At 48.6% G+C, this 26,302-nt stretch overlaps 1 protein-coding gene across 2 annotated transcripts in view; it reads right to left on the bottom strand.

Moving 5' to 3' along the window:
- LOC137438561 (transcription factor E2F3-like) overlaps nt 1-13,347 on the bottom strand; it is a 158,930-nt gene extending 145,583 nt beyond the window's left edge. Inside the window, exon 1 of one of the 2 annotated variants that reach the window (XM_068133707.2) lies at nt 13,056-13,347. In XM_068133707.2, the coding sequence (XP_067989808.2) occupies nt 13,056-13,342 (287 nt within the window). In that variant the 5' untranslated portion in view covers nt 13,343-13,347. The remainder of the gene's footprint in view (nt 1-13,055) is intronic. The other variant, XM_078767043.1, reaches the window with a different exon arrangement.
- Nucleotides 13,348-26,302: the final 12,955 nt, after the last annotated feature.

Raw genomic sequence — 26,302 nt, 5'->3', positions numbered from 1 at the left:
CAGCAAACTCCAAAATCCTTTCACCTTCTCCATTTCTCACACCATATCCGTAACCCCCATGAACTCCGTCAAAACCATCCATACTCCTTCCCACATGTCAATTTAGGTCTCCTCCTACCACAACAACGTCCTCATCTTTCACGTTTTCCATCAGCTTCTCTATCGCACACCATAACTTGTCCTTCTCTTCATCGCTTCGACCAACCTGCGGAGCATATCCCGAGATGATGTTCACCAAGAGCTTTCCAATCATCATTTTCACCATCATCAACCTATCACTCACTCTAGTCACACTCACCACACTGTCTACAAACTCCTCAGAAACCAGGACACCAACACCATTCATGCCCTCCGGGCACCCTTGCCACACAAACTTGTATTTCTGTCCCTGCCTACCCTTCACCATTCTCACACCACTTCCCTTCCATCTCATCTCTTGCACACAACATATGTCCACTCTTCTTCTGACCAATACTTCCACCACTTCTCCTGATCTCCCTGTCATTGTCCCTACATTCCATGTCCCAAACCTCAGAAACCGATCTCCACTTCAGGCTGTACCCTGCCCACATGTAGTTGTAATTGTCATGGTTCTCTTTTTGAGGCAATGTTTTTATGGCCGGATGCCCTTCCTGACGCCAACCCTCTTAGTCGTCTCTTACGACACGCAGGGATACGGCGTACCTATTATTATCCAGGGTACACACTGGGATCATTCCACCCCATACATCCATTATTTGTACTCGCCGCCCTTTACTTTTTGATTTCAACCCTGCTGTTGGTGTTTCTCCCTCTCTCTTTCTTCTGTTGTGTCCTAATCTGTTCAGTGTTCCAGTTCTTCCACAAGCCTTGACCTTGAATCAAAAAAAGAAAAGAAAAAAAAGAGGCCAGTAAGGATAGTTGTAAGGCAGGGTCATTGATCCAGAGAGCGGTGAATGCTTGCATTTGTCTCCCTGCAAGATTCCAAACAGTAAAGTCAATGGATTGTTTTGAAATCGAGTTGGACATGGATTTGGAAGTCGTGTGGATGAGGGAGTACGAGGATGTTGTTATGATTGTGCAGGCTTGATGGACCGAATTACCTCCTAGATTTACCTTCCTTGTATTTCCAAACCCAGGATATTTTCTACCCCCATTATACTGTTACAGACACGACTTTGATGTTAAAGTGGGCCGAGCGGAATGGCCGTCGTGTCCGCACAAATTACCCGACTATACTCGACGTTGACGAAGTCGCGCGATGCTGGCTCAATAAGAAAAAGAAGACACCCGGCTGGATTACAATAACACAATACGACACCAGGGGTTCAGTTCTCAAGACCTCCGGAGGAGGTTATATTAAGGCGGAAGGTTAGATTACAACTACAAGAGGGACAGCATAGAAAGACAAGCACTTAGACACACTCTTATATTATTCCCAACAGACGACAGATAAACGGGACAAGGCTGACTCACACGGGGATTGATGGCTAGGAAAGGCAGAATCGATGGCTCAAGGTGCACTCTTGGCTCAAGGACAGGGTACTGTACGGTCCAGTAGATGCAGGAGGTTTCACAGCGCTCGAGGTGGCGTCTTGTCGTCTCAAGCTGGGGGCGCATCTCACTCAGCGCTCGCAGGTGGCTTTCCTTCTCCAAGCTGGGTGCGCATCTCTCTCAGCGCTCGCAGGTGGCTTTCCTTCTCCAAGCTGGGTGCGCATCTCACTCAGCGCTCGCAGGTGGCTTTCCTTCTCCAAGCTGGGTGCGCATCTCACGTCACATCCGGCGCGGGGCCGCGTATATCCGGCGGGGAGTGACACGCCCTCGGCTCGTTAGCTCCGCCTCGTGGAATCGGCACGTTGCTTCTCATTGGGTGCGTGCGGGGGGTTTACCAGGCTCCGCCCTTGACGAGGAGCTGACAAGGAGCCCCTTCGTGGTAACCCCGTGGAGCGCATGGTCTGGAGCTAATCGAGCCGGTGTGAGGACGCATCCTCCCCCGCTCCGCCGCCATCTCTGTTGTTGTTGTAATTGTTGGGGAAGAAGATGGAAGGAGGTATGGGAAAGGTCCTAAACTCACTACTGATGCCATATAATCACATTCTGGTGCAACGAAGAGTCATAATTAATGGAGACGAGGCCTTAACTGACATAGAATAAGAATAACTAGGAAGATGTCCGAAAGTTGTCTACGTGTGGTGCGGTGGACCTGGGCACGACATTTAATGGGGGAATAAGGGGAAGGTCGGCTCTACTGATTGTTATTTACATGCAATGGGACTAGGGAATGGGGGATTGGGGAAAGTTGGGGAGTATTGGAGAAAATAGGGGAATATTTACAAGCGGATATGGAGGCCAAATTCCATATTCGCAACATTGCACCCTTCTCTACCCTCGGGGCGTCCCGACCCGATAAATTTTTACCTACTTTAGTGTGGCACGCAATGTAGTTCCCTCTACTATTAACTCTACCCTGAGTGCGACAGTTTTACAGATATTCACAAATGAGTAAATATGTCCCCCTGCGACGTTGCACCCTTCTCCTCACAGAAACACACCCACAGGATAACCGAATCCGGAAAGAATTCTCAAACTAAACATACAGCCGGTAGGGAGCATTATTTACAAGACTACGCTGCTATTTACACTACGATCCAGGACCTGTTTTTGGAGGAACACATGCAGATGTTATGCATAGAGAGAGAGCGCGCTTGCCAACATCGATACACCAACCCACGAGTGCTCTGTGGCCGACGGCCTTTAATAACGTGCAGAGCACCCTTTCCGAGCATCAACAGCACCACCCCACCACCAATCGGTGCAGTCACCATTGTTCAATGATTAAAAATAAATGCGACAACCCCTAACCCTGCAGGTGTCTCTTGCTCTTCTTGTGGTGCACTTGGTGTCAACTAAAAGTGGTTCACCTGTATGGCATAGGTGCCACGTTGACCCATAGGTCCATCCCCGGGTGGTGCTTGGCCGCAAACGAACTGCGGTCCATTGTGGGTGGCCACAAACATTGCGGTCCATATGGTGTATCGATCCCGGCAGCAAACAGCGAAAGTGCAGGCCCACAACTGCGCAGCCAGCACCTCTCTCTCCTCTCTCTCTACCCCAAAGCCAGATCCTCGGAGGTGGGAGACAAAAGAAGAAACAAGTGAGTAAGGTGGTAAGGGCGCAAAAGTGCACGCAATGTAAGGTGATGCACACTGGGGGCACATGGGAACCAGGTGAGACAGGTACGTTCCTATCGTACGCCCCCCCCCCCCCCCCACCAGGTAACCTACATGGCCCCTCCCTTACCCCTTACTGTATCCACACAACACAACACTACCCATAAACATCTACTTTACAAATCAACAAACATCCCTACTGTCTTCCCCGTTCCTCCCATATACCAAATTCGTCTTCTCTCCCTCCTAACCAATCAAATTTGCCATTTTCAACTCTCATCAAAATTTGCCATCTCCAACTCAACATCAAAATTTGCCATCACCAATTCATCATCAGTCCCTCCTAGGGAGGGAGAGATGGAATCACCCCAATGTCTCATCCACGTCGTGATGCGTCTCACAAATCCAACAACAATTCTCATTTCTGCAACACAAACAAAGAAAACACAGGTGTGGAGTCATCATCATCACCACAGGTAAGTGGCTGCGTATGGTGCGACAGGTTCATCAATCCTAACTATTTCCTAAGTGACTTTAACAACTTTACACTACCCGGGGTCTTTCTCCGGCCAAACCATTGGCCCTCTTACACTATGGGTTCTAAAAACCAATTCCCATTGGCCAAACTGTGGTGCTCTTCAATTTGGGGTCTCACTCCCCCGATTCATCTCCCGGTGCCCTCGCACAATTTCTGGGCTGCGGCGTGTACCTCTCCCAGTGGGTCTACCCACCTGCACACCTCCACCACTGCAGTTGCCTCCGAGCTTACCTGCTCCTTGCCCTAACCTAACTACCTGGGGAAGGCCCTCTGGCACTCTCCCCACTCGGTGCCCTCTCTGGCACTGGGCTACCCGGGTCCATCCTCCGGATCCTCGGGCCCCATCCACAACTCTACCGGCTCCCAGAGCCCACCTGCGGCCTCACCTGGCCGACATCCTCACAGTGGTGGAGTACCCAACCAACTACACACACTAACAGGCTACACGCCCAGCCATTTCCACAACACTAATGCACCCATTCACAACACCATTCTGCAACCGCACCACAAATGCCAATATCCAACCACAATTTACCTGCACCCTCTACCTAACACTTACACTACCCGCCCCGGGTACTCGTGAAAGGGGGTCCACTCTTCCCCCATCCACACCTTCGCACCATGCACACCACTCCGTACCACTCACTCCAACTCTCTCCACACACCTGTACCTGCACACCTGTGCTCTCACACCTGGTGCCACCTGCACCCTTCTCTCCCCAAGCGCATTCGCGCTGATCCACAACACTCACTACTCATACACTGCTCCACACACCTGTCCAGTTGCACACCGGTGCAATCACACTTGTTCAATCCTCACACACACAGCATCATCTCAGCTAACTACTCCCTTCTGAAACTTGCGCTTCCCAGTCGTCCCTTTAACTATTGCGCTCCCTCGTCATTATAATCCACACTAATCTACCTGCGTCCCCACTACAGGTATCAGTCACTAACTAACCTTAACGTTACCTAAGGTCATCTTCTCTAGATCCCTACACACAATATCCTAACCCACCCGGGCTAGTTTTCACTGCCATACACCCCATAAGCTATTGCGCATTTGCCCCACCACATGGGAAGGGTGGCAAGGATGCCATCCCACCACATCGGGGGCCTCTCACTACCAATTTTGCACATCAAATTTCAACAAATCAAAAATTTGCCAATCATCTGCCAATCACTGTACCATTACCAATCATCACTCTGCCAATCCTTTGCCAATCATCAAATTTTGCTTTTCTCTAATTTTGGGTCCAAAACACTAACCTCATCACCCAGTCGACTCACTAATACCTCTCGGTGCGCCAATTCCTGTCCAAAGCCCGGCTTCGTAAAGCCAAGCAATGGATGCTGGTTGTTTTGTGCCAGCGGCTGGATGCGTCCGGCACTCGGTGCAGGGACGGGGGCTTACCCGTGCCGAGATCCCACGCACCATCTCGGCACGGAGCCATCCCATGGCTCGATCTCGGCCTGCCGGAATGCCTCACCAAAAAGTGGTCGCCATGACGACCCTTTCTATCGGGCTGCCCGCTCCGCCTAGTGGAGCACGGATGCGGCCGTTCAAAGCGAGGCCCAGCACGCACCGAGGGCCCGATTCGGCTATAAGTCGTTCTAAACTCTACCCCGTCTAACGTCGATGCTTCACCTGGACGCTTACACCCCGCAGCCCGTTCCTTGCTCACACATCCAGCCGTCTCCATGCTCCTCGTCGTACCTTTCCTTACACACCCAGGTACTCTCATTCCACTCACAGACTTGGTCACCCACCTGACCACCGAACACTTTGGCACACATTCGTTGCTCGCACACCTCACCAATACACCGCTTCGCGCCCCCTCCTCGGTCACCTCCTCTGTGACAATCACAGGTGTGCCCTCATTCGCACACCCAACCACGTGCCTCACCACCAACTCCAGCGTGCATTCCCACTCACGCTCTACCAGTCCAGGTGTGCATCCTTCCATCCCAGGTGTACATCCTCGCTCACCTGTCACAACTAACTCACGCTCCATGTCACTCTCACTACTTTCACCTCCATTCCTGACAGCGCACTCACCCTTACTCTTGACAGCGCACTCTTTCCTCGTGCACCTGTCCGTCACACACCTTTCTCGCGCACACTCTCCCGTTACACCCTCTGTAACACTCACCACAGGTGGACACTCTTCCTTACTTCTGACAGCGCACTCTTTCCTCATGCACCTGTCCGTCACACACCTTTCTCGCGCACACTCTCCCGTCACACCCTCTGTAACACTCACCACAGGTGGACACTCTTCCTTACTTCTGACAGCGCACTCTTTCCTCATGCACCTGTCCGTCACACACCTTTCTCGCGCACACTCCTGCGCACACTCTCCCGTCACACCCTCTGTAACACTCACCACACCACGCTTCCATGTGCTCCCTCGCACACGCGCTATGACCGACTCACTCTCGCCAGCACACTCACTCCTTGGCACGCACTTTTTCCTCACACACCCCAGAGTCGGACTTTCTTGCACACCTCCATTTTCGCACACCAGACCTGTCGCACACTTCACCAACGGCCTCTCACGAACACCTGGGTCTATCTCGACCCCCAAGCCTCTTAAATCACCTGGCGCATCATACGCACGACCATATTGGTCACCACTTACACCGGGTCCTCTTCCTCTTCGCTTCTCCTCCATCACCTGCGAATCCCTCATCCGGTTAACGAGCACATCACGATCCAAACACAGACTTTGGACCAATTCTTTTATCTCCTCTTTTATCTCTTTGTTATCCCCTCTCCGTCGCTTCTTAATTTCGCTCACCCCTTCTTCCACTTCTTCTAATTTGTGCCTCACCTCTTTTATTCCCCGGTACGTCTCCTCAAGCTCGTCCTCCAAGGCTACCTTGACCGTTTCCATGTGCGTCCTCACCTGCCGGTCCTTCGTCTCCATTACCTCTACCACCTCGTCCAACCTCGTTGTCAGTCCCTCACGTATCATCTGACATTGCCTCTGTGTCGCTATCAAGTCGTTTTTAATTTCTTTTTGTGTCGCCTTTAAACCTCCTAATACCGCAGTGTTCCTTTGAACCTGCTCCACTAACTCCGTTTGTCCCACCGTCAGCTGCTCCACCTCCTGCGTCAGGTCCTCTATGCCCCCTTGCAATTTTACAGTCCCCTTTCTCACCTCCTTCTCCATGTGCTCCTTACAGTGCCTCACCTCCTCGCGCACTCCTCCGACCTCCTCACTCACTCCTCTTCTGATCTCCTCTCCCATCACTTGCATCTCCTGCCCAGATGCCACCCTCATCTGCTCCATTTCCTCCCTGTGAGCATCCAGTTTGGTTTCTACCCCCATTCTGACCCCCTCTATCTGCTGCTCCATTTGTTTAACTTCCCTTTCCGCTTGGTCCCTCATGTCCCTCAATTTGCCTTCCATACTGTTTTCTAACCCCTCTAACCCATTTTTCACTCCCTCTATCTGATTCTCCTGGGCAGCCATTCTATTTTCTACCCCCATTAACCCATTTTTCACTTCTTTTATCCCGTTGTCTAACCCCTCAAAATTATTGTCGAACTTCCCAATTTTCTTGTCTAACTCCCCAAAATTATTGTCTAACTTCCCAATTTTCTTGTCTAACTCCTCAAAATTATTGTCTAACTTCTCACCGGTACCCCTCGCTTCGTCCCTCATTACCCCCATTTGGTTTCCCATTACCCCCATTTGGTTTCCCAAGTCATTCCTCAGGTCTTCACTTGTCTGGACCATGAGCGCCTTTATTTGTTCCATAAATAGGCCCCAATCCATCGGCGGCGCTGCTACGGTCGCGGGCGCGGTGACCAGCGAGGCGCCATTTTGTGCGTTTGCTACCCTCGCTGCTTCGCTCTCCTCACGTCCCTCAATTTGGTCCTGGACCGACCCTGCCTCACTCTCCCCTACCGGACCCCAGCCGTCTTGATCCGCCATAGCGCGACTTGCAAAATTCGAGTTTCGTAAAACAAAACAAATTTCGGCCGCTCCAAATTTTGACCAAATTTTTTTTTTTCCTCTATTCGTTTTTTTTTTTTTTTTTTCAAAATTTGGTCGGGCCTCGAATCTCACTCCCGACACCAATTGTTACAGACACGACTTTGATGTTAAAGTGGGCCGAGCGGAATGGCCGTCGTGTCCGCACAAATTACCCGACTATACTCGACGTTGACGAAGTCGCGCGATGCTGGCTCAATAAGAAAAAGAAGACACCCGGCTGGATTACAATAACACAATACGACACCAGGGGTTCAGTTCTCAAGACCTCCGGAGGAGGTTATATTAAGGCGGAAGGTTAGATTACAACTACAAGAGGGACAGCATAGAAAGACAAGCACTTAGACACACTCTTATATTATTCCCAACAGACGACAGATAAACGGGACAAGGCTGACTCACACGGGGATTGATGGCTAGGAAAGGCAGAATCGATGGCTCAAGGTGCACTCTTGGCTCAAGGACAGGGTACTGTACGGTCCAGTAGATGCAGGAGGTTTCACAGCGCTCGAGGTGGCGTCTTGTCGTCTCAAGCTGGGGGCGCATCTCACTCAGCGCTCGCAGGTGGCTTTCCTTCTCCAAGCTGGGTGCGCATCTCTCTCAGCGCTCGCAGGTGGCTTTCCTTCTCCAAGCTGGGTGCGCATCTCACTCAGCGCTCGCAGGTGGCTTTCCTTCTCCAAGCTGGGTGCGCATCTCACGTCACATCCGGCGCGGGGCCGCGTATATCCGGCGGGGAGTGACACGCCCTCGGCTCGTTAGCTCCGCCTCGTGGAATCGGCACGTTGCTTCTCATTGGGTGCGTGCGGGGGGTTTACCAGGCTCCGCCCTTGACGAGGAGCTGACAAGGAGCCCCTTCGTGGTAACCCCGTGGAGCGCATGGTCTGGAGCTAATCGAGCCGGTGTGAGGACGCATCCTCCCCCGCTCCGCCGCCATCTCTGTTGTTGTTGTAATTGTTGGGGAAGAAGATGGAAGGAGGTATGGGAAAGGTCCTAACTCACTACTGATGCCATATAATCACATTCTGGTGCAACGAAGAGTCATAATTAATGGAGACGAGGCCTTAACTGACATAGAATAAGAATAACTAGGAAGATGTCCGAAAGTTGTCTACGTGTGGTGCGGTGGACCTGGGCACGACATTTAATGGGGGAATAAGGGGAAGGTCGGCTCTACTGATTGTTATTTACATGCAATGGGACTAGGGAATGGGGGATTGGGGAAAGTTGGGGAGTATTGGAGAAAATAGGGGAATATTTACAAGCGGATATGGAGGCCAAATTCCATATTCGCAACAATACCTACAACCAAACCCTCTTACTCAGGTTACTGTTTCATTCTGTCCTCTCTCGCCCGTTTTCCTGTTCCTTAATTTCCTTCCATGTTTTGTTAAACTGTAAACCCACCGTCAGTACATTGTCACTTTGCCCTCTGCCACCTCACCTTTTGCACGAGCTGAGATTTTGTATAGAAAGGACATTTTTAAAATGAACAAAAAGGTGTAATCAGATATTATCACAAGTTATCACCTGGACATATACTGCAGGTAGACGTTAGGAAAGGAAATTTGCAGATTGCTACAAATGTGTTTCTACCGGTAGTTCACAAACCTAATACAACATATCAATTGGTGAATATCAATTGAGCGGGCTTCCGAGTTTATCTCTACGATTACGGCGGCATTGCCAGCGAGTCCTGGCGCAGGAATTTCATTGAGAAAACAACAATGTAGAAAATGTCACATACACCCAGGGGAGACGAATTTTCAGAATTGCTAAAGAGCGCAATAACATGGAATGGGAAAGCCAAAAGAAAATTGGAAATGATAGAGATATGATAATAAAAATAAATATATATAATAAAATAATACATGCTGGCAAAGAAAATCTGACATAATATCAAGTGGCAATATTGTAAAAAAAAATAAAAAATTTGTTTACAGAATCGAGGCTCGTGGAAGAGCTAACACATTGAACATGAAAACATGCACAGGAACATACAATGAAGGGAGCGGGAAGCACACAAGCGCAACAACAGTAGAGAACAAGGACGTCAGTAGATCTGTGGAACGGGGAGGGCTGGGGAGGAGGGAGGGGTACACGGTATCTTACTACAATTCACCAAATGTCCGTCTGTCCGTTTGAAGGTACCGCAAAAACGGCTGAACCGATCGCAATTATATTTTGGGTGGGTATTCCTGGGACCCCTTGGAGTAAAATAGGCTGTATTGTTTTTCCAATTTTTTCCCAAGTTTCCAGTTTTCCAGTTTTTCCAAACACGATGGAATAATATTTACCGATATGAACAGTGATGTGGCTTTTATTGAAATTCTACAAATGCTGTTTAGATTTTGATGAGAATTACGAACCTGCCGGAAGTGGACAGATGACGGCAATGCGCAGGTTTGATAATATCCCAATACAACCGTCAATCAATCGTAATGTTAAATCGTTAAATGTTAATCGTGTTAGTCCTTTTGTTAAAGTATCAATGAATGATTGGTATTGAGTGAATACAATTACGATTTTGAATTCGTAATTGTATTCACCCAACCGTACGGAACTTCACATCAGGATTTAAATATTTGTTTATGTCACGAATGTTGTTAAAAGTTTATTTTTTATATGAATGTTATTTCATTTGTGATTGGAGTTATGCTGTTTGGAATGAAAAAAGAGATATCGAGTTCAAGTGAATGACGAAATGCCGTGACAGTTTCTACTTTCTAAACTTGAAATTGGCGGATCGCCATATGCAGATTCACCATTGACCAGGTGTGGAACAAACGTACCCGTTTGTTTGCCAACGGGTACGTTTTTCATGGAAGTCCTTCACGAACTCGCTGTCCATGTCTGACGTGCGACTGAAGGTCGGTGGAATGTGGAATTTATTGGTTTCATTCTTTAGCATTCGCCGTATCTGCATTGTCTGTTTGCTTCTGGCCTCCCACCCGTGCGTAGCACGGTACCTCACTCGTAAAGCAAATGAACACTTCTAGGAATTTCAGGAAAGAAGTTGGGGATTGAAAGAGGTGGATTTGGGGTGTTTCAACATTATATGTTAGAGCGTCTATAAAAGAAATGAATGTGATTGAAGAGTAAAGATTGTGAGGGATATCAGGTGAGGAATAGAATTGCCAGAGTTAGAGACAAAGTCAAAAAGAAATAAAATGCGGGGTCCATATGAGTGTCGTGTTGTCGGTTGCCTTTCGTACCCAAAGAAGGTTGTTCCCATGAAACGTGCGAATGCAAACTGCCTGATAAAATTATTTGTAGTGAAGAAGCTGCTGCTCAAGCAGCAACCGCACTCCGAGATAGTGACCTACGTTACCTGATGTAAAGGAATTTCCAAGAACTGGAGATTATGGCTCGCTACCCACACTCCAGGCACGAATTTGGAACTTAGCCAGAGAGCCGGCGATAACTACACCCCTATTCCCGAAGGGTAACGTCACATGTTTAACATTCATCGACCTAGATGGGGCACCTGGGTCCACGTCCTTCTGATGGGTGGCGCACTGGCGCAGTCACACGTTCATGTATCGCCCGCAAAACACCAGGGTGACGGTTTGAAGCTGGGTCGAGATTCAAACCCAGGCCTAAACAGCCCAGAAGCGATTGTGCATACCTCTCGGCTATCCTGCCAGCGCAGACATGAACAAAGAGCACGTCTTAACAGTTGGGTTAACCTGTTTGGTGTTCCCACCTGAACCAATGGCTCCTGATTTTATTGATGTTGGGATCTCAGGTCGAAGTCACGTGCACAGGAACACTGTTGAACTCTCTCTCTCTCTCTCTATGTCTTTGAGGTTATAGAAGGTTCACCTTGACCATAAGGTCACTGACAAACGACATAACTACCGCAGACATGTCATTTCTTACAAATTCACCAAATCTCAATGGAGGTTCCAGCTCATATAAACGTGACCATTAAACTTCTAGGATATGATACAAACTCAATTACAAAATGCCCCCCCCCCCACCCCCCGCACCATCTCGATTATAAAATGACGCCCCGCACCACCTCGATTATAAAATGACCCCCGCACCAACTCGATTATAAAATGACCCCCCGCACCATCTCAATTATAAAATGACCCCCCGCGCACCACCTCGATTATAAAATGACCCCCTGCATCATCTCAATTATAAAATGACCCCCCCCCCACACCAACTCGATTATAAAATGACCCCCTGCACCATCTCAATTATAAAATGGCCCCCCGCACCACCTCGATTATAAAATGACCCTCCCCCCACACCATCTTCATTATAAATGACCCCCCCCCCACACCATCTCAATTATAAAATCCCCCCCCCCCACACCACCTCGATTATAAAATGACCCTCCCCCCCCCCCCACCACCACATAGATTATAAAATTCCCCTCTCCCCCACACCACCTCGATTATAAAATGACCCTCCGCCCCCCCCCCCCCCCACCACATAGATTATAAAATTCTCCTCCCCCGCACCACCTCGATTATAAACTGACCCCCCAGCACCATCTCAATTATAAAAATCCCCCCCCCCCACACCACCTCGATTACAAAATGACCCCCCCCCCCCGCACCACATCGATTATAAAATTCCCCTCCCCCCGCACCATCTCAATTATAAAAATCCCCCCCCCCCCCACCACATAGATTATAAAATTCCCCTCCCCCCCCACACCACCTCGATTATAAAATGACCCCGCAGCACCATCTCAATTATAAAAAATCCCCCCCCGCCCCCCCCCGCACCACATCGATTATAAAATTCCCCTCCCCCCGCACCATCTCAATTATAAAAATCCCCCCCCCCCCCACCACATAGATTATAAAATTCCCCTCCCCCCCCCACACCACCTCGATTATAAAATGACCCCGCAGCACCATCTCAATTATAAAAAATCCCCCCCGCCCCCCCCCGCACCACATCGATTATAAAATTCCCCTCCCCCCGCACCACCTCAATTATAAAATGACACCCCCCCCCCCCCCAAACCACCTCCGATATCAACCACCTTCGATCCCAAGCACCACGTAACACAATTTTACCTCAGGAATTACCTCAGCTGTTTATAACGTAATTACCTCAGTTGTTACAAACGGAAGTTTACTTTGAATTACTTATTACCAGTGGACATAGCGAGAGGTTAAAACTTCAAGGTAACTGACGTGACGTTCACGTTTACCTCGACATCACGACATGCTATAGTATAACACTGTCGGACGGAAGAGACTTAAATTAGGGACAAATGAGAGAAAAGAAGTACACGAAACATTCATTCTATCGACAACAAACGTTGGAGAAGAGGGGGATAAGTGGGTAGAGGGGGAAGAAGAAGATTCCACATCACGGAGGTTCTCTCACGGTTCTTACCTTCGGCTGAGGGATGCTTTGCGCGGGAAAGCGAAAAGTATAACAAAAACACTAAAAGGTCGCTTAAAAGAACGGCTTGAAAGGAACTGTGACACGTTTTCCTCATGTGCCAAGTGGAGAATCCGCCAGCGTCTTGTTTCGCGTGTCCTGCTTGCGTTGCGGAATTGAAAAAGCGAGGTTCGACTTACAGAACTCGTTCGACTTTTTCCCGCCTGAAACCACGCGAGGGGAGTGTGGACCGAGGCGACTTCGATCATCATTTTTTTTTTTTTAATCACCCGACTCATGTCTTTCTGTCACGAGACACGGTATTTGGGCGGCATGATAATACATGTATTGTATTAAACTAATATTTTAAGTCCACAGTGCTGCCTTGTAAATAGATCTACCGACGTGATATCTAAATATCTTTCTATTTGATTATCTCTTCTTCCTGCATTAAAAGCGCCTCTGATCGCGCGATTGGCCTCTAAGATATAGATTATTAGGTGCATCCGTTAATATTCGGCCTTAATTGTTCTGGCGGATTGGTAAACGAACTAAATTATTTACGGCGCTAAAGTCCTGGGATGAGCTGCCCTGCAAATACACCGCCCAAAGCTCGACGTCAGTCGCGTTGCGATCACGTTGTCAAAGCGCGGGAAAGTTCCTCGCGCCAAACGGCTGGGCGGTGTATTTCATTTCCCGTCCCGTTCCCTGTCGTCGTGTTGATGCAAAATGCCTTAGCCCTTATCCAAGGGTTTCCCTTCTATATCTGAATTATAACCACGGTGAAATAAAACATTTCGTCGTGGAAATGACCAGTACACGCATTATGCTGTTGAGATGTTTTTAAAGTCAAATATATTGCACCGAAGTCGTCTAAAAATACAAATCAATTGGAAATAGATTCAGCAATGGAAGCGTTCTTTTGTGGACTCAAATTATAGTTTCCCTGACGAATACAATCGAAATGATCCTCCGAATCGTGAGCTTTATCCATGGGACTGACGATGACGCGTTCTTCATCGAGTTGCTCGTTATGACGTAACGATGTTGAACCTGCTTCAAAACACAAACGGACTAACCGGATTGTTATAGTTGTTATGTTTATGGATTGTGTCAACAACGATGATGGTAAATCATGTGAGATATGCTCAAAAATGAAGATTCATATGGAGGGTAGTGGGGGCTATAGGGAGAGGCACGTTTAGTTCGTTGGGGGGGGGCACGTTTAGTTCGTTGGGGGGGGGGCACGTTTAGTTCGTTGGGGGGGGCACGTTTAGTTCGTTGGGGGGGGCACGTTTAGTTCGTTGGGGGGGGCACGTTTAGTTCGTTGGGGGGGGGGGCACGTTTAGGTTGTTGGGGGGACGGGACGTTTAGGTCGTTGGGGGGAGGGGCACGTTTAGGTCGTTGGAGGGGGGGGCACATTTAGGTCGTTGGGGGGAGGGGCACGTTTAGGTCGTTAGGGGGGGCACATTTAGGTTGTTGGGGGGAGGGGCACGTTTAGGTCGTTGGGGGGAGGGGCAAGTTTAGGTCGTTTGGGGGGGGCACATTTAGGTTGTTGGGGGGGGGGGACGTTTAGGTCGTTGGGGGGAGGGGCACGTTTAGGACGTTGGGGGGACACGTGTAGGTCTATATAGGGTGGTGGGGGCACGTGTAGATCTATATAGGGTGGTGGGGACACGTGTAGGTCTATATAGGGTGATGGGGGCACGTGTAGATCTATATAGGGTGATGGGGGCACGTATAGGTCTATATAGGGTGGTGGGGACACATGTAGATCTATATAGGGTGGTGGGGACACGTGTAGGTCTATATAGGGTGATGGGGGCACGTGTACATCTATATAGGGTGATGGGGGCACGTATAGGTCTATATAGGGTGGTGGGGACACATGTACATCTATATAGGGTGATGGGGGCACGTGTACATCTATATAGGGTGATGGGGGCACGTATAGGTCTATATAGGGTGGTGGGGACACGTGTAGATCTATATAGGGTGATGGGGGCATGTATAGGTCTATATAGGGTGGTGGGGACACGTGTACATCTATATAGGGTGATGGGGGCACGTATAGGTCTATATAGGGTGGTGGGGACACGTGTAGATCTATATAGGGTGATGGGGGCACGTGTAGATCTATATAGGGTGATGGGGGCATGTATAGGTCTATATAGGGTGGTGGGGACACATGTAGAACTATATAGGGTGGTGGGGACACGTGTAGGTCTATATACGGTGATGGGGGCACGTGTAGATCTATATAGGGTGGTGGGGGCACGTGTAGATCTATATAGGAGGGTGGGGGCACGTGTAGGTCTAGATAGGGTGATGGGGACACATGTAGATCTATATAGGGTGGTGGGGGCACGTGTAGGTCTATATACGGTGATGGGGACACGTGTAGGTCCATATAGGGTGGTGGGGGCACGTGTAGATCTATATAGGGTGGTGGGAGCACGTGTAGGTCTATATTGGAGGGTGGGGGCACGTGTAGGTCTATATAGGGTGGTGGGGACACGTGTAGGTCTATATAGGGTGGTGGGGGCACGTGTAGGTCTATATAGGGTGGTGGGGGCACGTGTAGATCTATATAGGGTGATGGGGGCACGTGTAGATCTATATAGGGTGATGGGGGCATGTATAGGTCTATATAGGGTGGTGGGGACACATGTAGAACTATATAGGGTGGTGGGGACACGTGTAGGTCTATATACGGTGATGGGGGCACGTGTAGATCTATATAGGGTGGTGGGGGCACGTGTAGATCTATATAGGAGGGTGGGGGCACGTGTAGGTCTAGATAGGGTGATGGGGGCACGTATAGGTCTATATCGGGTGGTGGGGACACATGCAGATCTATATAGGGTGGTGGGGGCACGTGTAGGTCTATATACGGTGATGGGGACACGTGTAGGTCCATATAGGGTGGTGGGGGCACGTGTAGATCTATATAGGGTGGTGGGAGCACGTGTAGGTCTATATTGGAGGGTGGGGGCACGTGTAGGTCTATATAGGGTGGTGGGGACACGTGTAGGTCTATATAGGGTGGTGGGGGCACGTGTAGGTCTATATAGGGTGGTGGGGGCACGTGTAGATCTATATAGGAGGGTGGGGGCACGTGTAGGTCTATATAGGGTGGTGGGGACACGTGTAGGTCTATATAGGGTGGTGGGGGCACGTGTAGGTCTAGATAGGACGGTGGGGACACGTGTCGGTCTGTGTTGGGAGATGGTCTCACTGTGTTCTCTGTTGTGGTGATTAATGAATCGCCTGAGGTCCCAGATATACCGTACCGGTACCAGTAAAGGTTCATTATCAGAATGTACTACACCAGTACCCAGGGCCGGCGCCAGAGTATTTTGCGCCCTAGGCAAGGCCAGTTACTTGCATGCCCCCCCCCCCCCCAATTTTTTTTTTGCCAACTTCGATTATTAAAAACAGATGTTTTGTCGAAAAAATAAAAAGCAGAAAACTTGAAACTGCTAAAAAAAAATTAAATTGCAATAATAAGTACCGTAAGATGCCAACAGCACCAATATTAAAGGCGCAATACCCATGAATATGGCAGTGGCCCTGTTAGGGTTGGGCTGTTCACTTATAATGGGCTTTCACTTTTAAAAACATGACACTCCATGTGGGTTGCAATGCAAAATAAAGAAAGTGGTCCATTTATGAGTGTGTGAATGGAAATTACAGATAAACAAAACAATTTTTGGTTTGAGTAATAGATATGTAAGTTTTAGATATGCAAAATCAAAATATTTAATAATCAATCTTTGATGATCTTTCGCAAATACAAAATGAAATATTTTGGCACACAGATCATTTTGCACTAAAGGGCACTCGGTGTAACGCATACCTGAGCCATTGGCAACACAACGTTCAAACCTTTTACTGCACACACCTCTAAGTATATATACCATTGAAGGATACTTGGCGTAACCAAGCCGTCATGTCACCACAATATTTCGCTTACAGTCAGACAGAGAAACAAACAAAAACACAGACAAACAGAGTTAAAAACGTCTCGTAAAAGTTCCAATTTCAGACACATCAACATCTCACTTTTCGTGCCTTTTCCTTTGCACATTTTGTCACAAATTCAACCGGATCGAGTGCTGATGCCCGGGCATGTTCGATTGATGTCGTGGCCAAGCCAACTCGTCTCTTTTACAACATTGTGGAGCGTATGTACGTTTTATGAGTTTGAGCTTTGAGAAACTACGTTCACCACTTGCCACTGACACTGTATAAAATAATTTGTATAAAACCGTGACCCTTTAAGGTTCAGTAATGCGCCCCTCTGATGTCTGCGCCCTAGGCGGCCGCCTAGTTGGCCTAATGGTAGCGCCGGCCCTGCCAGTACCACCGGCGGAGCTTGGGGAGCGGGGGCAATGCCAAGTTCAAGTTCCGGCCACAACCTCCATCTTCTCTGCAATGGACATGCGACCACGGAGGTATATAATATGGAGAGCCAATTGGCCACCTCGCAGCATTAGCCGCCGTGAAGCCACCGGAAATAGTCTGGCGGCCATATTGGGAAGCCGATCGTAAGCCTGTCAAAGCAAAGGCGTGGCGCACTGATGATGCAGCTGGAGCGAATTTTAGGACCGCCGACTATTTAATTAATATAGAATACTAATATTTGAACTGATATTCGGGCTCAGAATCCCGTTCTTTAAGGAAATGGTGTTCATTAAGTTTGAAGTTGGTTCTAGACGCATTTTTCCTGGGGAATCCAATGGTTTAGAGCTTGTTTGAAAAAAAAGTGCCCAAAATTACCGCTCGGTGTTCTTTATCGTTCTTCTCATGACCCAATCACCCACTAGTAGGAATAAGAATCCTGACATGTTACACCCCTGTTTAACTCCTGTCTTCACCTTGAACCATTCTGTTGTTTCACCTTGGTCGACGACCGCACATTGAAAGTCTTGGTAAAGGGCTTTTACAAGGTTCACTAATTTTCCAGGTATGCTGTATTTCTTCATTATGACCCAGACTTTCTCTGGGCAAGGAGTCGAAAGCTTTCTAGAAATCTATAAAATTGAGGTACATCGTCGTTTGCCATTCTTTGGCTTGTTCTATAATATTCCTCAATATAAAGATCTGATTTGTTGTCATGTTATATGATGTTACTTAATTCAGTCATTATATTGTAACTAAGATGTGTATGTTTCTATTACCGAGATGTTAGAAACCACGCAGATATAATGATAACCAGAGTTTATTCTACACTGACATGGGTCAGCAACACATCAACAGTGAGTCAGTCACATAAATGACATGAAACGCTGTCATGTAGTTAACCCACACAATTCACAGTTAACCCACAAAACACACCCACACCATGTAGAGATGAGGTCGCTCTTATATTTCAGCTTGCTCTGGTGTTGCCTCACTGGTGAGCAAACAGGACCAGTTTGCAATATTTTTTCCTGATGCGCTCTTCCTTCATGTCATCATCGAGTGTTCTCACAACATGATGGAAACGTATCTTGCTGTATGATTGTGATACAGAATGTATTAAAGCAAACACATGGTTGCTGTCTGCCTCACAGTCAAACATGTGCCGATCCAAGGAAGCAAATGTAGACCGACCGACCTCAGAAAGGACAGAAGTGGAAATTGCCGCTCTTATCCCACTTTCACGAGGCATTTTGCCATTGCTTACAGCCAGGAGCCTCTTGACACAGCGTTCAGTCGCCTCACAGACACGAACAACACTGTGCGAGGGAACTATGAGGCCACCCCTGTTCTTGGTAACAATCAGGCTGTACATTGGTGTGGTTTGCCATTCTTCGTTGTTACTGGTCAATGCAGAAAGACATTGGCTACACTTCAGAGTCTTCCTCACCATCCTCACCACATAGCCGGCAATATAGCCAACACATGACTCTGTAAAGATGGAAAGTTGCTCAAAATTTGGAATATCCGCATAGTCGTGGTCCTCTTTTGCCGGCGATCTCAACTCCAGGTCGTATCGTCTGGCCACCAACATGTCGTGACTCTCGTCAGGCACAGCCTGCTTTGCAACGCACTTGAAGGAAGCCGCATTCAGGATTCTGGTTGAGTCCTGTGCAGAACAGTTCCCACTTGCAGACTTGATGTCATGTCGCATCAAGAGGCGCTTATATGCGGCAACAAACTGCCGGGCCGTTGGGTTATTCCCACTTCCACATGCAATGCGGACCGCTCCAAAGAAAAGTTCAATGTGGTCTTGGCTCATTTTGTACGTGAGCAGGTATCGCAGGGGAGATGAGGCAGGTTTGACATATGTGAAATACAAAATTTTGACACTCTCTATGCAGATCATGAAACCAATGAAGGGGGTTTTCAAACGCGTATTGGTCATAACTTGACCATTCATGTTTTTGATGTTGGACAAGTAACTGTAGGCAGTATCCAGGAATGGCAGGAAAAGTCCTTCTCGTGATGTCATGAGTGGTGCCTTGTAGTTTCGTGCCAATGGATTGCGAGAATTTAGAATGTCAAACAGTTTGTCCAATGTTTCAATGTATTGGCAGGTAGCCTCACTGCCCTGAAATTCTGATAGTTGCAAAGTGTCCCTGCAAAACCGAATTGCATCTGCCACACTAGTGCTCAATGTCTGAGCAGCTGTGTCCACCTTCATGACATTGCTCTTCCACTCGATGTGTTTCCGGGAGAGCTTATTTCCCAGACGCAAGCCTTCCCTCTTCTGCAGATCAAAGAGTGCCTGGATGTATTTCCACGCGATGACTTTTTTGTTGCCATCCTCCATCATTTTCATGGATCCAAGACAGTTTCTTGCAAGTTTAAGCATCGAGTACAACACAAATTTTCTTTTCGGGATTTGCTGGGTGGGGAAATGTTGGTTTCACATTCTGCGGCGTGATGTCGGCACCTAGCTCACGTAACATTGTCAAATGAGCGGACGGTCCATCGCAAGTTAAGGAAACCACCTCTGCACCGATATCATGCAATTTTAGTAGACATTGTGTCACCAAATTCGCCTGTTCCTTCCCCGACAATCCATTTATCATAAAGTATGCTACAGGCACTTTCCAACTGTCATTCAGCTTCCATTCCCCGATTCCGATTCCCCGATCGACGTGGGAGCCCCAGCTCCTTCACTAGCAGACAAGACAGCCGGCTTAACGTTCGCCAGGATGATCAGTCGCCCTGCCCGTGAAATACCAGGATCGGGATTCGTACCAGGACCCTGAACAACTTCCTGCCCTACCTACTGCTACTGCGAAGTGGGAAGGCAATGGCAAACCACCTAGTGCTGTAATTTATACAACCCTCATTTGCAGTTATTGGCATCAGATAGCTAAGGAAAAATAGCAACTATTGAACAATAAACTTCCAATTTAGTTGCATGTTCGAGTCCGGTGTATTGTATTACTTGCCCTGATGGATGTGGACGAATGTCACAATCGGCTTCCCAATATGGCCGCCAAGCAACTTCCGCTAGCTTCAGCCGACAGCCGTCATTGGCTCTCCAGTTTATTATATACCTCCGTGCATGCGACTGACGGAGATCAGTAATTGTATATGTGTGACCGCTTAGTTAAATTAAACCACATTTTTGAATCAATGAGCCGTTTGTTTTCCATACTCTACAAGTGTAGGTAAATAAATATAATAACTCAAGTATGTGTCGTGTGTGTGTGTGTCATGTGTCAGTGTGTGTATGTACATGTGTGTGTGTACATGTGTGTGTGTTCGTGTGTGTGTACATGTGTGTGTACGTGTGTGTATGTACGTGAGTGTGTACGTGTGTGTACGTGTGTGTACGTGTGTGTGTACGTGTGTGTACGTGTGTGTGTACGTGTGTGTACGTGTGTGTACGTGAGTGTGTACGTGTGTGTACGTGTGTGTGTACGTGAATGTGTACGTGTGTGTACGTGTGTATGTACGTGAGTGTGTACGTGTGTGTATGTACGTGAGTGTGTACGTGTGTGTACGCGAGTGTGTACTTGTGTGTATGTACGTGAGTGTGTACGTGTGTGTACGCGAGTGTGTACGTGTGTGTATGTACGTGACTGTGTACGTGTGTGTACGCGAGTGTGTACGTGTGTGTATGTACGTGAGTGTGTACGTGTGTGTACGCGAGTGTGTACGTGTGTAACTGTGTATGCACGTGAGTGTGTACGTGTGTGTGTACGTGTGTAACTGTGTATGCACGTGAGTGTGTACGTGTGTGTACGTGTGTGTGTATGTATGTGTGTGTGTGTGTGTGTTTGTGTGTGTGTGTGTTTGTGTGTGTGTGTGTGTGTGTGTGTGTGTGTGTGTGTGTGTGTGTGTGTGTGTGTGTGTGTGTGTGTGTATGTGTGCTGTATTGATCTGAAGAAGAAGAAGATTACAGACATGTTTATCCATGAATATATCCTTGTGTGTATAATTTGTTAAAATAATTAAAAATCAGTGTTCGGTTGAGCGAAAAGAGGTGACAGTGTGGTCCGGAGGATGAGAGAAGGTACAAACCAAATCCTCATCCAAGGCTCTTTTTTCAGCAACAATCAGTGAATGAAGCAATTATTGTTGCTGGTCGTGCTTCCCAATACAATATTACAGTAAAAGAACCAATAATTTTACAATAAACGAGGTAATAATTTTACAAGAAACGAGATAATAAGGAAGAAATGCAATCACAACACACCATATTTTTAAACAATGAAATACAGTACTGTTTGTTTGAATGTCCCATTAAATGACCCTTCGTTTCTTTCTTTATTTATTTACGATCAGTGCTTTAATTATTACCTTCCATCCGATCAATAATTATTAGAAGACAGTACAACACCGTAAATGCCACATGGTAAGGTAGATGCTGTTATATATAAATATATATATACATTGTTGCGGATCCGGGGGTCGGCGCTCCCCTTACCTGGGGGGGGGGGGGGGTGGGGGGGGGGGTTAATCCCCTTGTCTTTTACACTGGCCGATTTCCCCCAGTCCTGGAAATTACACGCTCCTTTGCGGGGTGAGATTGGCCAGGGTGATTGGTCAATGGGTTCCCAGATACCTTTGCCAATCCCTCCGCAAAGCAGCGATATAATTCCCTGCTCGGACCCGGACAAGATGGAAATTGCCAAGCTGTTTTAGCAATCCGAGGTCCGAGCCGTTAGCGGTTGACTAACCCGATTCTGAGCGGTTCCTATATCGTGCCACAGGTATTCAATTGGGAAAAGACTAAAGCGACCGGATGGAGAGGAAACCAAAAGTAAGGAAAGAACACAGGTTTATTAACTATGTACAATACTAAAGAGGAAACGAAAGGGATTGTACAATGAAGAAGAAGAAGCAGATACACAGGGCAAACCTTATACAGTCTTATATTATCACACGCCCAGGACAATACAGACAGACTTACACGGGAGTTGGCAATGGTAGGAAGGAAGGATTAGCATCCAAGCAGATGGTAGGCGTCGAGGTCCGGCCCCAGGTTCACGCTCCACTCCGGTCCACGCTTTGGTTCGTGGCGAAACCCGGCAGGCAGTGCGGTCAATATTGTCGCGGTGGCGGACCGACCTTCTCACCGTCTCTCTCTGCTCTCGACCCTTGGCTTCAATAGCGGTCTAGAGGGCCTCAGCCTATTGCAGCAATACGAGCACCCCCACTCTCCTCTCTCCACTTGTCACAGCGCGGCCTCCCTTCTCTCTCTCGTGGGGGCCTCGCGCAAAGGGTTTTATTGCCACGCCCGGCGAACCCTCTGGAACCTCTAGCCACACCCTGTCAGGCGATGTCGCCTCAGCCCTGATTGGCTGGTGACCCTTACCACCCCCCCCCCCCCCCCTGCCGCCGATCCGATCTCAGCCTCGTTGCCGCTCCACCCCCTTTTTGGGCCTTACCTCGTGGCTGGGCTAGTTCCAGCAAACCAGCAAACCAAGAGTAGCAAACGCTGCTGGCAGCCAAAGTGTAACAAACTGCGAGCATCCCAAACTGCGAGCATCCCAAGCGTAACAAACTGCGAGTTGTCAAATGGGGCGCGGGTTGGATTCTGCCCAACGAGGTGGAATTTGGAGGGTGGAGGCACAATGGAACGGGACCTACTCTTATTTATTTAATGCAACGCAGAGTCAAACTATTGGGAACACAGCCTTACCCGAAACATAGACGAAGGAAATAACTATAGATGGTCCTATGGTGTCCTACGTGTTGCTGTGGACTAAGTAGGGTGCTCTCGTTTAACATTAGAAAATGGGGATATTTACAGGGGATTATTTATAAGGGATTATTACAAATATTTACAAAGTGGAGGGTTCTCAAAACCGCAACACAGCACCCTCATTTCCTCCAGGGCCGTCCCGGCCCGAAAGAACTTTAACTTAGTGTGACACTCAGCTGTGGTAACCCTCTACTATTAACGTCACCCTGAGTGCGACATTTTAAAAACAATTGAGTATGTCCCGCCTGCTGCATTGCATTCTATCTATCAGACTCACGCGCACAGAATAACCGAATTACGGATTTATTTCGAAACAACACATTGACGGTGGGGAGCATTATTTACAAGAACACTAGTTTGGTATTTACAATCGCGAACCCAGGACCTGTCTTTTGGCAAACAAAAGAAGAACTTTTGAAAAAGAGAAAATCATGCCATGCACTGCTCTGTACCGGTACCACCAGCACCAATCACCAAAATAAGCACCAAAAGCACCATAAAGCACCACAACACAAAAAGCATCAAAACACAAAAAGCACCAAAACACCACCATGCACAAAAAGCACCATCCAGTGCACAGTCATACATTTCAAATAATAATAACGATGCCTTGCGACGTTTTCTCTGCTGGGCCGCTGGTTCTTGATGTTTTCCTGCTTGCTGCCTATTTAAAAATAAAAGGGCACAAAACGCGTCCACTTTTTAAATTATGGCCAGCAGGGGCCAACTAAGGGTGGTCCACCTGCATGGCTTAGGTGCCACCTCAACCGTGGTCCGCAAGCAAGATCTCCACTGGCCACAATGGCCGGTCCCCAGCAGAGGTGCCAGGCCCCAAAACGTGGGGTCCATATGTGGTGCTCGGCCACAGACATGCAGTCCATATGGTGCTCGGCCGCAAGACGTGTGGTCCATAAGTGGGGTACCGGTCCAGGCAGGCAGCAGCGAGGGTGCGGGCAACACAACTGCGAACACCTGCGCACTCCCCCCGGGCCGAAAATGAACAAATCCGTGAGTGGGGGAAGGAGGACAAGCAAGCAGCGGGGCAAGATCGCAAGGATATACATTAACACAAGGCAATGCAGAGTGAGGTGCGCTGGAGAACGAGCGGAGAAAGCTCGTCCCTAGCATACATTCCCCCCCTGTCACCTAACCTACCCTTGCCCCTGCCCCGTATTTACACAATTTACAAATCCGTCGCTATTGTCTTGTCCTCCCCATATCTCCCCTAATACCAAATTCATCATCAATCCCTCTAACCCAAATTTGCCATCAAGCCCAATTTTTCATCAATCCCTCCTAAGGAGTAAGAGATGGAATCACAAGCACAATGTCACCCCCACGTCATGATGCGTCTTACATCCCAGATATTTGCATAAACCGGTGGTGTGGAGTCCTGTCACCCTGGTGAGTGGATGTGGATGGTGCGAAGAGACTTTCAATCCTAACTACCTTCGAAATGACTTTAACACACTTTACACTACCCGGGGTCTTTCCCTGCCAAACCATTGGCCATTTTTACTCTATGTGGTTTAAAAACCAATTCCCATTGACCAAACTGTGGTGCTCACCAATTTGGGGTCTCACTCCCCCGATTCTACTCCCTGTGCCCTCGCACAATTTCAAGGCTGGGTCGTGTGGCACTCCCAGCAGGTCCGCTCACCTGCACACCCTCCGCCACTGTAGTTGCCTCCCGAGCTTACCTGCTCCTCACCCTAACCTACCTGGGGAAGGCCCTCTGGCTCCCTTACCCCACAACCGCCCTCTCTGGCGTCAGGCTACCCGGGTCCGTCCTCCGGATCCTCGGGCCCCATTGAACACTACTGGCTCCCAGAGCCTACCTGCGGCCTCACCTGGCCGACAGACTAACAGTGGCGGAGTGCCCATTTAATCACACACACTAACAGGCCACATGCCCAGCCAATTTACTCCACTAATGCACCCAACACAACACTTCTGTGCAACTACTCGCACCACAGATGCCAATATCCAACCACAATTTACCTACTCCCTCTACCTACTCTTAAACTACCCTCCCCAGGTGCTCGTGAGGGGGTCCATCCTGTCCCCACTCAACCTTTCACACCATACACTCCACTCCATGTATTCCACACTACTCACTCCAGACCATTCATTCCGTACCCCATTTACTCCATACCATCTATTCCATACAACCATTCTCCATACACCTGTACTTCACTTGCACACCTGGTGCCCACACACCTGGTGGCACTTGCACCCTCCTTTCCTCCAGGACCATTCACTCAATATCATGCCAATCATCATGCTCACCACAAAGAACTTCCATACCAATTCCTCATGTCAGCACTCTCACTCCAAACACATAGCATCATCTAAGCTATCTACTCCCTTCTGAAACTCGTGCTCCCCGTCTTCCCTTATGCTAAGCACTCCCTGGGCGTTATCATCCAAACTAATCTACCTACGTCCCCTACTACATGTATCATGTCGCTACTTAAATCTAATGTTACCTATTGTCATTTTCTAGATCCTATCAATAACCTAACCCTCCCGGGCTAGTTTGTACAGCCAATCCCCATAAACTAATGCTCATGTGCCCCAAAAAATGTGAGGGATTGTAAATTTAGCATCCCTCTACACCATATGCCATTTGCCATCAATTTCCCTATCACACCATCACTATCGCCATCAGTCCACTTCACTCAGAGCCTCTCGGTACATCATTACATCATTAAAGCTCCGCTTCGCAAAGCCGAGCAATGCATACGGGTGGTTTGTCGCTGGCAAGTTGGGTCCGTCGGCATTCGGATTCAGGGGAGGAGTTTTTGTCGGGCCAAGGTTCAAGGCACCATCCCTATGCAGGGCCTTTCGCTCCCAAGCGCGATGGGCCAGCCTTGCCCGGCCGGAACGCCACCACCACAAGGGGGCGCTGCTCCGACCCCTCCTACCTCCCCTCGAACCGGGCCGGTGACTTTGCGTGGCAAAGCGCGGATTCGACTGTGCAGGGCGGGGCCCGGCCCGAATCGTGCACGACGCCCCGAGCAGGAGCGACGCGACACCGATCCCCGCCGGCTCCCGCAGCACACAAAGCCCGTCACGGACCGAGAGCTTGCGTCGGCTAAAC

The sequence above is a fragment of the Myxine glutinosa genome, chromosome 13, assembly GCF_964187855.1.
Source record: "Myxine glutinosa chromosome 13, kmMyxGlut1.1, whole genome shotgun sequence".
NCBI classification, from domain to species: Eukaryota; Metazoa; Chordata; class Myxini; order Myxiniformes; family Myxinidae; genus Myxine; species Myxine glutinosa.
The sequence above is the reverse complement of the archived record's forward strand: the minus strand, read 5'-3'. Positions and strand labels throughout refer to the sequence as shown.